Here is a 14,725-nt window from a genome sequence, read left to right as displayed (position 1 = left end):
CCCTTATGGCTTTTCTTTTTCTTCTGTCTTCCATTTTACCACGATATCTAGAGCCAATCGAAGAAACAACAGTGTGTATGAAGCCCCAGCCTGCTCTATATCTCCCACCTCCCCTAACACCCTGTCCCCCGTCGCTCACGTTCCGTTCTTTCAGGGTATCGATCACCCCCCAACCAAAACCACGCCCGCAGGAAGCCGCTGTCATTTCTCGATCCCAAGTATATCACCACACACTGAGAAATCTGTCGACTTTGGAGCCTCAACCTATCAATATCAATGGCGATTGAGGAATACAATATTGTGATCGTTCGCCACGCCGGTGCGAATTCCGCTGTGGACGTTGAGAAAGATGGCGGACCCGAAACAGAGTTGGAGCTTCACAAGATACTCGACGGCATAAACCCCACAGTAGGGAACGGCGATTACTTCCTGGACGGTCTGACCAAGGAAGGGCTTCAAGGATTGGAAGAATTCTGCTACCCGCTTGCTCAGCTCCCAAATTCGGACGTCGCCACGGTGTTATGCTCGACCTCGACCAGAAGCGTCCAGACGGCCCTGGCGATTGCAACCGCTTGTCATCTCTCGCCAACCGAGGTACGCCCTATCGATGAACTCCGAGAGATCACACCGTGGCCCCATGACCAATCGGCCCTGCACCAGGAAGACGACGGCAAACGATACATAAAATACATGATGCTAAGAGGAGGCAGTCTCGAGGACGCGGGAGAGGTCGTCGGCGAAAAAGAAGTCGACATCAGCGACCTCAGTTGGCCAGATGTGGGTCGGGAAACCAGGACGCGAAATGTGACACACCCACGCAGCCGGGAAGAGCTTGAAGCCACAGTGACTAGAGGTCGACAGTTAATCCGAGATGTTGCAAACGGCTTGAGCACTGACAAGCGGACTATCATCGTCGTCACGCACGGCGGTGTCTTCAATGTCTTGCTTGGCAAGTACTACTGCGACATGAAGGACGGAAAACTAGCCAGCTCGACAATATTGAAGAACCTAGATGCAGTTCTTTGCTTCTTTCCCTCTGCTGACGATCCCGAAGCGAGGCTACAGGAAAAGAGGTGGGATCAGGAATGGGCTGACCAGTTTGGAAAGCACTACCGGAACCTCAGCGGCGAATTTGGACAGTCTGGGCAGGGTGATAGTAACTACGAGAAAGACTACTGGAAGTTCAATCGAGAGGCAGGAGACGAGGTAAAGGGGAAGGACCAAGGTTTGATTCAGCTGCTACTTGCGTGGCCGCATACAGAGAAAGTGGCTGGGCCGAAAAGTGTTTTTAGCTAGTTCGATAACTTACCTTTTGCGAGGGTCTTCTCTTATGGGTGCGGGCCAGTGACTGATGCGCAGGAATTATTTAGGCGGTCCGAGGACCAGCTGTTCGACGAGTTCACAGTCGATACGACGGTGGCGACCGAGCACTACGTGGGCTCGGTAAATGACGGTTGAAATGGGAGTTGATGCCAGAAACGAAGGGCGTCAAAACGGTTTTCAGAATGCATTAATCATGCTACATTATTGTTGCGTCGCCATATAGAACTGAGAAATTCCTATGCGAGAGGCAACCTGAATTTGTTCGTCTGCGGTGTCATCCTCTCGGCTTGGAGATAGGGGACAGCATGGGAGGTAGAAGCTGCACTCGCATCTCAAGGAAGACTAGGTTTAGCATGATGCCGTTAGCAAAAGACAGTAGAAAACGAGGGTAACTTACAATTCAGGCTATGCTCTTCGTGGCCTCTCGATCACTAAGTAGTATGTTGTGAAGGACCTTGCTGGACTTACTGCTCCTAGCCATGGTGTTAATGTACGTGTCGGCAAAGGTCTCTTCTCCGTCTGAGCGAGGTCATTACCGTAAACTAGCAGTCCACCCATGTTCTAGCAGTCTTATGATACAAGGCCCGGTTCCGTCGACAACCCCCCTCCCCTAGTACATTGCGATCGCCACGTCGACGCCCCTCGACCTTGGCCAATACGACTCGAAGTGACTGCCCCGACTCAGGCCCACCGGAGGCGACCACTATCGACGCAATTCAGAGCAGGTGCACCAGAACGAATCGGAAACGCCCCATTGAGCCGAGGAAGCACGAAGACGCAGGGTAAACTTGTGCAATCTGACCTACCGCGATCTCTGCTTCCATCAGCATTCGACAGATCGCACGCCACCTTTGCGCCTGCGTCGATCTTCTTTCCTGATCCTCGAGTTTTGTCGCACACCTAGTGCATCTGGAAAGTCTGCCTCTTGGCCTCCACAACGTAGCCTGCCAACGTACCAATACCCTAAGATCAATCATGATCTGTCACGACGCCGTTGAGGGGCCATTGCGGAATAGAAAAGGGGTAATCTGTAATCTCAAGTACATGCAGCTATCCGCTAGTGCCAGTCTCCCATAGCACGTCTTATTTGCTATGCTATGCATGGCGTAGATGGGCCCTGCGAACACAACACTGAGATGCAACGATTGCACACGGGCCAGCAAGGGAAATTGATGCATGGCAGCGCTCTATAAAGCCGTGGAACCCTACCGGGAGGTCATGCCGCCTTCTCCCAACACCTCGCCCTCTCTTTTCAACACCTCTGTTCATCGACCTTAGTCCATTCCAATAACGAAAACCATGGCAGTCGCCAACAACTGCGCCCACTCTTTCAAGATGATCAAGTCCAACAGCACGCTGATCCAATGGACTTGCAACCTGTGCCACGTAGGCCCCTCTTGGTGGATCTTCGAGTGCCGGTACTGCAAGCTCCACGCCTGCCGACCCTGCGTTCACAATATCTAGTGAAGGGCCCTCTGGTGAGTGCAGAACATTGTGGGCGACCAGCGGATAGTTAACACGCAATCCAGGCAGCAGATGGCATATGGGGCGGCGGGTTGTGCGCGAAAGGTAGGAAGTCAAGGTTGACTTTCACTGTTATTAGCCAATTTCTCTTATCAAATCAGTTGTCCTTGGGACAGATCTTTCGCAAACTTCCCTTGCTCGTCAGCGTCGTGTTCCATGATGAGATGCAGAGTCCCCCTTGCTACCCATGCTTTCCCATGCCGTTTCGTCGATCCTCCCAGTCATACATTCTTCTGTTCCGCTCTTCCTGTATCAGTCAGTGATACTTCGCCTGAAGCTCCACTCCAATACCCGTTGCCTCCGCTGGATCGATCGACAGCCAGACGTGAGATTCGCTTTGAAGAGCTCCCTTGGCAACTCACGTGGCTGAGTCATCGTCTCATCGTATACTGTCGTCGATCTCGGCATCGCACGAGTACGACCTAGATATACTGCCTAAGTAGGTGCTTTTCCATGGCTCTGTCAGTCCAGGCCCAGCGACTAGTCCCTTCGATAGAGGTAGACGTACTAGCCAGTGATAGTTAAAAGAGAAAGGAGAAAGGAGAAAGACTAGCAAATCAGACCTGCTGTTTCCATGGTCCCCCACGTCAATCTGTCATTCTACTGGGCCAAGACAGGAGCCTTTAATGTTCCGAGCACTTTATTCAACATTTCAGCGAGTTCTTCCACCTGTCCTCGCAAACGCAACACTTCAGAATCTTCCAACTGTTTTTTCGAATGGGTTTTATCGTCGTCTGCCCAAATTCTTCTTGTGCCAATCTTCTTCTTTCCATGCGTCTTCTTGCTAGTCCCCGTTTCGCTGTGGGGTTTCTCGAATATGATCCCTTTACCCTCGCAGATAGCAATAGCCGAGTCACCAAAACCTTTCTGATAGCATATTGCTGTACTACGGCTGGCGACTCGAAAGACATTCGTACCCTTAAATTGGAGGAGGCAATAGATTGTTGGGTACGCCTTTTCTGATCCTCCACCTTTCGACCAGGCATCCTGAATCCCGGTAATCTCGGCCTTTTCGTAATGATGGACTGTTTTGAGATACTCGTATTCCGGATGCATCTCGGGGAAGTTAATAAATTCTGAATCATATGCGTCGATATCCTCGCAAAGGAGTCCATGAGGTGTCATCAGGAAGATTTTGTCTTTTTTATCTGACACTGTGGATATGAAGAGGTTACTGAAATGGAGGGGCACGAAGACTTGTAGACCAAGCCAACTCAGTACTATTCCTCACCCCCAGCGACAAAAGAAAGTCAACCTCTAGAATCTGGAGAAAGGACTGCCTACCTATTGAACAGGCGGGGAAAAAAGACAAAAAGGAAGCAGTTCTTCTGTTGACAGAAGAGCGTGGTAATCTCAGTGATGAGAGCTGTTGACAGAAGAGCGTGGTAATCTCAGTGATGAGAGTGGGATTCGAACCCACGCGGATTGCTCCACCAGGATGAAGATATTAAGGTGACCTTAACCTGACGCCATAACCAACTCGGCCATCTCACCGGTTGCTTGTTGAAGACAGGGGGGTTTATCGGCTATCTAGTCCACTGGGCCGACCCCACTAAGGCTCTGTTGTCTCTTCGACGGAGAAACTCCCTAATCTTGCCCTCCCACAATTCAAAGGGTGTGAGCCTTTTTCTTCACATCGTCAACGGGCGCCCATTTCTTACATTGAATTATACTTATTCCAGGGGACACCTTTTCCCTTGGCGTGCATTTTATTATTTTGCCGAGAACCATTGAATGACTCGGAGTAAACTTACCGATGTGTCAGAATACCTGAACCTTCAACGTTGTCTACGATGAAAAGAACAAGCCCAGTTTCTATCTGGTTTCCAGCGCCAAAGGTATTTGACCGCTCCTGTGCGATTTTGTATGTCATGTTGACCACTCGTGCACTGTATGAGTTTAGGTGTCGGCGGCGGCAGCGAGCAATGGGAATACAGCATTGTCCAGACCGCGGTCCAGATGCTGGAAGAGGACCGAGGCCGCCGCCTACCCTCCAGCATCAAAGGCAAGATCTTCGACGACTTCAACAGGAGCAAGCGCAACCTGGGGCCCGCCTGCACCCGCAAGTGGTACACCTTCGAGGGCCTCGACGAGAACCGGGACGCCATCACGGTCCCCTTCAGCCCGGACACCATCGAGCGCCACTTCGACGCGGCCATGAAGCGGCCGCTGGACCTGGCGCGCGAGCGGATCGAGGAGCTCAGGGGGGTCAAGGACATCACGCCCCGCGTGGTGGTTTCGGGCGGGACGTCCCGCCGTGAGGGCCTGAAGGACAAGTTGCGGCAGATGTGTAGGGATAACCAGATCGCGCCGCCCCTGTTCACCGACGAATGGAATATGAACTATGAGTGAGTCTCCTTTCTATCACCACCATCGTCGTCGCCTCTCATCTGTCTGCTATTTAGCTCCATGAAGATCGCCCGAGGCACTGCGTATGCTGCTGGTGCTCGCATCACCGTCGAGCAGTTCTTCGAACGAGGGGCCGCGATCGGCGTACAGAGACAGCAGCGCGGGACCAACGGCAACGAAAACAAGAAGGGATACTGGGACAACGAGGCCGTATTCGCGCTGAGCAAGGTATGTTTTGCCCAAATCGCCCTCCACCACCCTATACATACATGCTTATCCACCCGAACCGATTTCCGGCCTAACCAGTCTGAACCAAACAGGACCGCCGCGTAGTCTGGCAAGACTTCTCGACCGGCCGGGACCGCCTCAAGCTCGTCTGTCACCCCTTCTACGAGCGCCAGACCCCGCCCAAGAAGCTCGACTACTTCCGGTGCTACGACCTGCTTGGCCTCGGCATGCCCACGCGGGGCCACTGGGACATCGCGCTCTCGCTCGCGGGGAGCGGCGACGACGTACGGCTCGTCATGGAGCGCTCCCACGCCTACCCGAAGAAGAAGGGGTTTCTGCCCCCGCCGGTGCCCTTCGACACGCGCGAGTTCCCGCTCTACTACAACAGCGGCGAGAACTGCATCCACGTCGGGCAGGAGGGGCAGGAGGATGACGAGGCGATGCTGGAGGCGGTTACGGTGTACAGAAAAAGGAGAAGGTACGGGTAGAAAAAGGAGCGAGGCCGCGGGCCCGCAAAGTTGGCAAGAAGGTCCGGAAGAGCAGGGGGGCGCCGGCGAGGAAAACAAGGCGGAGAGGTGGGCGGGCGGCCGAGGGTGGGATTGAAGGCCGCAGCAGCACAGCGGGTGCTCAGACGGAAGCAACAACAGCAACACTACCGAAAGATCCCGTCCATATTTACATGCAGAAGACCTCGGTCGAAATGATCAGCCACGAGGAGGTCGACTTGCGATTCCGCCGCGCCATTGAGAAGAGTCCACACTGTGATAGCAGTACCATCAGCACCATTCCCACTCTGATCCCGAGCGAGTCACCACCAAACTTTCCGGTCATGCAAGACACCGACCGGCTCTCCGCCACTGTATCGTCGACTACGACCTTGTCCTGCACCCCGGAAGGGAGAAGAGCTACTCAAGTGCCGAAAGCATGTTCCTTGGACTTCGATAAGGGGGAATGTTGGGCTGATGTGTTCTCGCTGTCCCCGTACTGAGGTTGGGGTTTTCAAAGTTCACTGTGATTCTGGGAGGCGGGGAACTGGTTGTCAATGGCAGGCTGGGCTTTGGCGACGGTTGGTTTAGTCTTTCATTTCGAGGGTGTTTCCTTGCCATAGTAACATAGTAGCGAATCATACATGCAGATCTAATACGAGCGAATGCGAAATGAAAGCCCACAACTCAGAGGATTGTCATTTGGCTGTTGCTCGCCTGAGTGGAAGGCATATCCAACGAGCTACAGATACGAGGTTGCATCACTGACGACGCTCTTAACCAGGTTGATGATGATAAAGGTTTGCTTTTCTCGCAAGATATGCCGGTATCGACCACCACCAGCGGGCCCCGATTGGCACGCTTGTACGACGATACCCACACTGAACGATGCGGGGTGCAGGTCGGGTGTGGGGGATCATCTGTCAAAATGCAACCTTACTTTACTCCTCACGGCTGAGGACGGGATATTCCCTCCGAATACTTTGGTTTAGTGCAGCTATACGAGGGCACTCTCGGGTGGTCATCGAACCAGATATTGGTGGATCTTGGCAGAGTCGTGCAAGCCCGTCAATCAGCTGGGTGTGCCTCTTGCCCTTTCTGGAACTCGGTGTGGCTTTTGATTGGTGGACCAATTGTCGGAGAGTTTGTCCAGATTGATTGCCCCATTATGGCGTGGCGACCAGAGTCGAACCACAAGTACGGGTCTCAGATATATATACATATAGACTTCCAACGAATCTCATCTCGTGTCTTGGGATCCTAAATGGATAGTTTCCTGTCTCATGCTGTTTGGTTTCGGCAATGATGCACTGAACTATCGCCAACTGTCTGGCCTTGGCTTTAGTGGGAACGTGGGCGCCGCTGGTTACGGGGCAGGCAGCACCCATCGTCACGGGCGACATCGGCGTCGTGGCGCATGCCTTTGATATCAGCCAGGTCACTCTGAACGACGGCCGGGTGCAGGAGAACCAGGTGAGTACCGCATATGTCCACCACCATCGGGGAAGTGACCGCTCGACGCGACACCATGCTAGATACTAAGGCCAATGTTTAGAACCGAACGCTGAGCTACCTGAAATCGGTCGGCACGAACCGCCTCCTGTACAACTTCCGCGCCACGCATAAGCTCTCCACCAACGGCGCCCAGAGGAACGGGGGCTGGGACGCGCCCGATTTCCCCTTCCGCTCGCACGTGCAGGGCCACTTCCTGAGCGCGTGGTCGCAGTGCTACGCCTCGCTCAAAGACGACGAGTGCCGCACGCGCGCGACGGGCTTCGTGGCCGAGCTGCGCAAGTGCCAGGCCAACAGCCAGGCGGCGGGCTTCGCGGCGGGCTACCTCAGCGGGTTCCCCGAGTCCCAGTTCGACAAGGTCGAGAACGGGCAGAGCACCACGGTCGTCTACTACGCCCTGCACAAGACCATGGCGGGCCTGCTGGACGTCTGGAGGAACATCGGCGACCCGACGGCCAAGACGGTCCTTTTAGATATGGCGGCCTGGGTCGACGCCCGCACGGGCCGGCTGAGCTAGGACAAGATGCAGTCCGTCCTCAACGTCGAGTACGGCGGCATGCAGGACGTCCTGGCGGAGCTGTACCGGCAGACGGGGGACCAGCGCTGGCTGAAGGTGGCGCAGCGCTTCGACCAGGCCTCGACGTTCGACTGGCTGGCGCGCGGCGAGGACCGGCTCAACGGCAACCACGCCAACACCAACATCCCCAAGTGGGTCGGCGCCGCGCACGAGTACAAGGCGACGGGCACGCAAAAGTACCGCGACGTGGCCAGCCACGCCTGGGACATGGTCGTCGGCGCCCACAGCTACGCCATCGGCGGCAACAGCCAGAACGAGCACTTCCGCCCGCCCAACGCCATCGCCGGGTACCTCACCAAGGACACGGCGGAGCACTGCAACACGTACAACAACTTCGCCTCTGGCCATAAGTGTAAGTTATGCATCAGTACTTCCCAACTGGAAAGACCAGTTCCGCGCCTGACAACCCAGCCTACAAAGAGCGTGCTGTTATCCAGCCCTACTTCACCACAGTATCGCAGAATTATGTCCACATAGATACCAGTTGTTAGGGCCAATCTCAGCTACCATTATCCTTCGTCCGCCTTGCTCTCCTCCACCTGTAACCTCTATTCATCCACCGCTTCTATCCACGCCGAAATGCTCCCTTCGCAGCGATACGGAGCGCAGCGTCCCCGCCAGCCACGGCAGGGCCGACCATCAGCAGGCCACGCCACCACTGCGCCCGCGACTGCACCCGCAACTGCGTCTGCGCCCAAGACCGTCGCTCCTTCTGCAACGCAGCTCCAGCCTCCAAACCAACAACCACTGTCCTTTCCAGACGTTCCCAACTTCTTTGATGGCCAACAAGACCTCGACCCAGGCCCTTTCAGCTCCCCGTCACCGTAGGTCCCCCCACATCCAGTCCGCGCGTTGTACTGAAAAGGAAGAACGTCGGGCGATACCCAAGAACTGCCGGACAAGGTGGATGAGTTGCTGGGCAAGTTCGAGGCTGTGCAGTCTGAGCTGGCCCACCACAACGAAAAGTAAGTATACCACCGCCCAACTACCGGTTGAGGCCTCCGACTTACGCACGCCCACACATTACCAGTTTCACGACTTTGTAGGCCTTCCGCGCCATCGCAACGATGTGCACGTCTAATCACAGGTGCCCGAACAGCACACAGAAGCTCGTTGGCTCGGGTCTCCATGAATCACGTAGTGGTGCTCGGAAGTCGGGTGGCACTCGTCGGTGGGATGCGTCTATCGCGCGATGCATGCAGGTCGGTCGTGGCAATTCTATCACGCTGGTCTCGTGGGGACTGGGTAGCCCCGTTGGCCTCAAGGAGTCACTCTGTGCCGGCGTGCTTCGGGCTCGATGGCCATTCGAAACAGTGAATAAGAACCGTGGCCGCTATGCTATCGTCTCTTAATTGTCGCCATGCTGCCTTGCTCAAGTCGCGAGCTTGTCCCCGCTCCTGTTATGCTCGCCGCCATGCTGTGTCGGGTTTCGACTCATGTTGTCGGTCGTCGGTAGTCGGCGTACGCTATGCGGCGCGTTGCCAGCGCGATACGAAGAATCGTCTTTTTCGTGCCTCCTAAATTACGTCGTTATGTCGGATAAGTTGATCATGGCATTTGTTGCTGTTTCGAGCACTGACTACAATTGAACTGGAAGCGCGCCCCCACGTAGCGCAGCCGCCTTCTCCTGTGGCTGACACCAGCCACCCTGTTAACCCGCTTCTTCCATCGTCCAATATTCATGCTCTCTTGGCACGTGAGCCGAATAGCTTCCATGCAATGGTCACAATCGCAACAATCCTTCAATCCAGTAGTAAACTTTCATTACTTGGAGCATAGTGATGGCGCTTTGGGCCAGTTCATCAAGATACTATGGAAAGCACTTCGAGTTTTGGGTGAGAGCGGTATGTCGTTTGACCGCGTCTAAAGGGTGTCAAGGAATAGGGTGATATCTTCAGGCGTAGTTTGTTGCTTTACGAAGGTTTGTTCGAGTGAGAGATTGCATTTAGTTGCTAGTGCACCAGCGATGAACTAGACCCGTTGATTAGTGGTCAGGAAGCCTGCATGTTCAGATGGAGAAACGACTCACCCCAGAGATCTCCGCAATAGGTCCCGTTTTGTCCTTCTCGGCAAATGCGAGCCGCCAATGTTTTTGATTCGCGCGATCCTGCTTCCTCTTTCGATGAAGCACGGTATTATCGGCCTTTACGACCAAATACTTCCACACCTCTGCGAGTGTGACAGCATAGGTAACCTCTCGTTTCCACTTATGCTCGTCTGGGCCCAGACAGATTTCCCATCGACCAGAGTTCTGGCGATGCCACAATAGAAATATTTTGCAGTGTTTTTTCGCCTCGTCGGCATCGTCGCAAAGTTCGAGCCATATGCTTTCCAGATCGATTTACGTCTTGTATTGGGAGGGGTATACAGTACGGCAAAAGCCGAAATGCTATTAGCAAAGGACTGTGTATAGGTACCAGCTAACTCACCTGTTCCACTTGCCCATTACACGTTCTCTTGCAGCCTTCATGCGAGCCGATACCTCTCGCATGTCACTGGAAGGTGCAGCAGCGAATTTCTCAAACTCTAGGAACTGCTCGGCAAGTTTATCTTGAGAGAAGGTTTCGTTCAACCGATTTCGCTGCCTCATGATTTCTGCTGTGCGTATCTTGATGAGAACCGAGAGAAGGATAATCTGCTAAAGAGAATAGAAAAGGGGGAGGAAAGGAGAAGGGAATGCCCGAGGCAACCAAAGACAGCGGACGCCATGATTGTTTCGGTGACTCTCACAGCTAACTCCCTTGTAGATAACAGCCAATCCTGTAAGACTCTTAGAGCCGACGTGGTTGGTTGGTTGGTTTGGTTGGTAAACTGGTGATCTTTTCAATTGCCCGTTGAATAGATGCCTATCTGATTAAATATAACACCTAACCTTAGGGAAAAGAGTATACCCTACATAACCGGCCTCCTGACAATGAATCTCCTTGTGAACGTCAGGCATGCGGTCAGAGTTCACTATGTTCTGATCTACTTCACTTGTAATGAAGCAGCAAGCATGGATGCGAGCCCAGCACAGTTTGGTGGCTAGGCTGGCAGGCGCGGAGCTGGGCTTTCCAGTTGGGAAGTACTGATCCATAGCCTACACTTATGGGCAGAGGCTAAGTTCTGGAAGAAGTACGACTTGTGAGGCATAGCTATGCAAGAGCCGATTAGCAGCATCCGACTCGGAGCAGACGAGGCGGAGGGTCGAAGTGAGCCTGCACCAAAAGCGGCCGACAGCATGTGATTTCGCATCTTTGGCCTATTCGTGAGCAAGCAGCTCATCTGCAGCTACCGTCAGTCCCGGATCCTATGTGTGAGGCGTAGCACCGTGTTCTGGCGTGGATTCTGACTCAGAGGCGTTATCCGTCCTGCGGTCCTGCACTGGAGAAGCAGATCAGCAAAACGAGGTCGACCGGGCTAGGATCCGGTTCTGGATTAGCGCTGCTCCCCAGCCGTGAACTGCCCCAGCACCGCTTCCGCCCTCGCGTGAACATCCCTTTCGGTGCTGGTTCTGGCCCGCCCATTCAGACGCTGGATGGTTTCGGCGCGCCACTGACAGTCCCGCCCCTGAGCCAGTCTCGGTGCTGCAGACTGGGCGACATTGTGACCAAGGGCCGGAAACAGCGCGTGAGAGAGTTCAAGGCCTTGAAGGGCGACGCAGCAAGATCTCGCATCCTCGTGGACAGTTCTGGGGTGCTCCATTCTGGCGAACCCATTCTGGCGTACGTCCATTCTAGTGTCGCCAATACGACTTTTCGGCCTGCTCAAAACCAGCCGCAGTTGACCCCAGATGCAAGCGGGACATATTGCACTGACGAATTAGCACGAGCGGTTTTGGCGGCGGCACGTCCACCGCATTACGCCTTGACAAGTACGTGTTGCCAAACCACCTGGGGGATCTGTACAGTTGATGCTATAGCACGAGAGGGAGTGGTCGCATAGGCGCAGAACCAAGGCGCAGGAGTGGGAAAGCTACGGGCAGCGGCGACGATCTGCCATGCAAGAAGTACAAGAGAAAGTGCGTGGAGTGTTATGTATGTACGTAAGTATTCGCCAATATATTGTATTCATCTATTCTATTCGCGTCTCTGCATTGGCTCTGCTCGCGGGGTCGGGACTGCCCAATCCGCGCGAACAGGTTCGTAGCCAGCACCACGTACAGGCGCAGAGGCCGGCTTCGCTGGCCGCACTGCCACTAGCAGGTGCAGGGAAAAACCTCGGTACATGAGATGCTCGAATGTAGGAGGAAAACCCGGGTGGCAAAGGCGGCAGGAGATGACTCGAACTGCGGACGCCAGAGCCAGGCCCGATACCCCTCCGCAGGAGATGACTCGACCGCAGGAGGGAGACGGAGCAAAAAGACCATCAACCAGCCCGACAGGAGTCAGTTCAAGCTTCTGGACAACACAAGCGGGAGTCAGTTCAAGCTCTTGGACAACACAAGCGGGAGTCAGTTCAAGCCCCTGATCGACGCGAGCGGGAGTCTGTTCAAGCTCTCGGACAACACAGGCGGGAGTCAGACAAGCTGCAAGCAGGAGTCAGTTCAAGCCGCAGGGCGCCGAGAGGAGTCTGTTCAAGCCGCAAGGCCTCCAGGGGGAGTCTGTTCAAGCCGCAGGGCGCCGAGAGGAGTCTGTTCAAGCCGCAGGGCGCCGAGAGGAGTCTGTTCAAGCCGCAAGGCCTCCAGGAGGAGTCTGTTCAAGCTGCAAGGGTGGCCGGCGCTCCGGGCGGAGGCGCGAAGAAGGAAGAGAAAACTACTGACAATGGTGGGAGGCAGGTCACCCTTATATACCCGCAGCGCGCCGCCAAGACCCACGGGTCGGTGGCCCTGTCCGTCACGAGCTACTATCCATGCGCTGGCTTTGGACCGATTCTGGTGCTGCTTGTCGGGGGGCCGGGGGTCCAGGGAAGCCCAGCCCCCATACGGCGCAAACGGTACCCTCCTGGTTATCCGGGTGATCAGGTTCGACCGTTTCAGCGCGGGCGGCCGTTGGGACTCTTTCTCGCCTCCCCTTGACCGCATTTGGGCGTGGGTAGACAAAGCTGCTCTTTCGCCTGCTTCCGGTCCAGGATCTATTCCTGCATCTATGCCTCTTCTTCGCCTTCCTGGGCCATGTTTGTCCCTCCCCTCTTTCACACCTTTCGTCACCTTCACTTCCTCCCTTACTTCCTCCCTTACTTCCTCCTTACTTCCTCTCGCTCCCTTGCTTCGCTCTCGCTCCCTTTCTCGCTCCCGCCCCCCTCTCGCCCATTCCCTCGCCCTCTCTCGTTCCGTCGCCCTCTCTCGTTCCGTCGCCCTCTCTCGTTCCCCGTCCCTCTCGTTCCCCGTCTCTCTCGTTCCCCGTCTCTCTCGTTCCCTCGTCTCTCTCGTGCCCTCGTCTCTCTCGTTCCCCGTCTGTCTCGTGCCCTCACCCTCTCTCGCCCTCTTTTGTTCCCCCCCCCCCCCCCGTCCCCTCTCTCGTCCCCTCTCCTCCCACTTCCCCTCGTTCCGCCTCTCTCTTTTCTCTGCCCTTCTTTGCTTCACATCAATCTTTTGCTGCCACTACGCTTACCTACTTTATGCTCAGTGTCTGATACACCTCACTCTCGTATTCCATCATTAGGCTACTCCACCATCACATTATCAGCCAGCGAAATAGGCCCGCCGTCGCACGATGGGCTTAACGCCGGCTGCGTGATTCGAATTCCCCAACAGTATCCGGCCGCAATCCCTACAACCTCGAGGCGCGACGGCCGCCATTTCTCGGCCGCAACGGAACGGAATACATTCTACGCGGGGGATTTGATCGGAGGCCGCAAGGCCACAGCCACCATGGTCCGGCTGTTCACATACCAGGGCGAGTGACCCAATGTCTAAGTAGCAATGCAGGAGATTTGGCCAGCTACGCAGGAGTTCGCATTTTACTCTGCTATCCCTCTACTAGCGCCCTTCGAAGATGCCGCATGGCGTCCTACCCATTTTGCTCGGCTCTTCTGCCATAGTGACGGCAAGTAGACCAATGGCTGGCTGAACGGACTGGGGTGACTGGCTCCGATGTTGGCTCGTTCTGATTCCTAACTAATGCACCTTGACGGCCGATTTCTCTGCGATTTGTTTCCTAGAGTATCCAAGCGCCTGCATTGATTGACTAGTGGCGATGGGTACAATGGGGCTTCTGGATGCTCCATTTACCCCGGCCATGGCTTGCTAGTGAGACTTGTCGCGACCCATAAGATAGCCCTGCCGGCAAACCAGTCGCCCCGCACCCAAATGGGTCGGTCAGAGCTGGAGCCGGCCCAGTTAACTCTAATGCAACTTCCATTCTCTCGCCTCCAACATAGTGACGAAATAACAACAATGACAGCGCGGATGATGAACAGTCGAGCAGCTGCTGAGGGTGAAGCTCCAAGCCGCTTCGTTAGTGTTCTACTCGTACAGTGCCATACCGCAACACGATGATCGACCCAATGATTGATCGTCACTGGATGCAGGCATAACCGTGACGGCCGCTGATTGGGTTCCGGCTACGTGGAACGCAATTTCGCGGCCAGCATCAGCGTGCCACTATTTCCGGCTGGCTCGGCCTGGAAGGATTCCAGCTTATCTTGGCACGATGAAACCATGACCATACGGGAGAAAACAATACTCGGCACGAGTCGTGCGAAAGAGATAACCGGAATGCCGCTGCTGCATGTCCTACGTACCCAACGCTTGCTTACCGATACGGCCTAATAATTCACCGGCAGCGCTACGGTATGACGCCCCAGG

The 14,725-nt window shown here is 55.0% G+C and overlaps 6 protein-coding genes across 6 annotated transcripts; 4 read left to right on the top strand and 2 right to left on the bottom strand.

The window, feature by feature from the left end:
• Window positions 1–276: 276 nt before the first annotated feature.
• Window positions 277–1,458, top strand: PG985_005726 (uncharacterized protein; the record flags this gene model as incomplete). The annotated part of the gene is made up of 2 exons (XM_066825495.1): window positions 277–1,206; window positions 1,360–1,458. The coding sequence occupies 2 exons, from the start codon at window positions 277–279 to the stop codon at window positions 1,456–1,458; spliced, it is 1,029 nt and encodes a 342-aa protein (XP_066688655.1).
• A 1,989-nt stretch (window positions 1,459–3,447) lies between these two features.
• On the bottom strand, window positions 3,448–3,972 carry PG985_005725 (uncharacterized protein; the record flags this gene model as incomplete). Its single annotated transcript, XM_066825494.1, has 1 exon — window positions 3,448–3,972. The coding sequence occupies one exon, from the start codon at window positions 3,970–3,972 to the stop codon at window positions 3,448–3,450; it is 525 nt and encodes a 174-aa protein (XP_066688654.1).
• A 768-nt stretch (window positions 3,973–4,740) lies between these two features.
• PG985_005724 (uncharacterized protein) lies at window positions 4,741–5,199 on the top strand (the record flags this gene model as incomplete). The annotated part of the gene is made up of 1 exon (XM_066825493.1): window positions 4,741–5,199. One exon carries the CDS (start codon window positions 4,741–4,743, stop codon window positions 5,197–5,199), a length of 459 nt encoding a protein of 152 aa, XP_066688653.1.
• Window positions 5,200–7,173: 1,974 nt separating this feature from the next.
• PG985_005723 (uncharacterized protein) lies at window positions 7,174–7,938 on the top strand (the record flags this gene model as incomplete). The annotated part of the gene is made up of 3 exons (XM_066825492.1): window positions 7,174–7,180; window positions 7,255–7,382; window positions 7,465–7,938. 3 exons carry the CDS (start codon window positions 7,174–7,176, stop codon window positions 7,936–7,938), a joined length of 609 nt encoding a protein of 202 aa, XP_066688652.1.
• Window positions 7,939–7,944: 6 nt separating this feature from the next.
• PG985_005722 (uncharacterized protein) lies at window positions 7,945–9,882 on the top strand (the record flags this gene model as incomplete). Its single annotated transcript, XM_066825491.1, has 2 exons — window positions 7,945–8,211; window positions 9,868–9,882. The coding sequence occupies 2 exons, from the start codon at window positions 7,945–7,947 to the stop codon at window positions 9,880–9,882; spliced, it is 282 nt and encodes a 93-aa protein (XP_066688651.1).
• Window positions 9,862–10,588, bottom strand: PG985_005721 (uncharacterized protein; the record flags this gene model as incomplete). Its single annotated transcript, XM_066825490.1, has 3 exons — window positions 9,862–9,969; window positions 10,028–10,325; window positions 10,428–10,588. 3 exons carry the CDS (start codon window positions 10,586–10,588, stop codon window positions 9,862–9,864), a joined length of 567 nt encoding a protein of 188 aa, XP_066688650.1.
• Between the last annotated feature and the right edge of the window lie 4,137 nt (window positions 10,589–14,725).

The sequence above is a fragment of the Apiospora marii genome (assembly GCF_038362585.1).
Source record: "Apiospora marii strain CBS 49790 chromosome Unknown utg000003l_segment0_segment0, whole genome shotgun sequence".
NCBI classification, from domain to species: domain Eukaryota; kingdom Fungi; phylum Ascomycota; class Sordariomycetes; order Amphisphaeriales; family Apiosporaceae; genus Apiospora; species Apiospora marii.
This window is presented reverse-complemented; position numbering and strand designations above follow the sequence as displayed.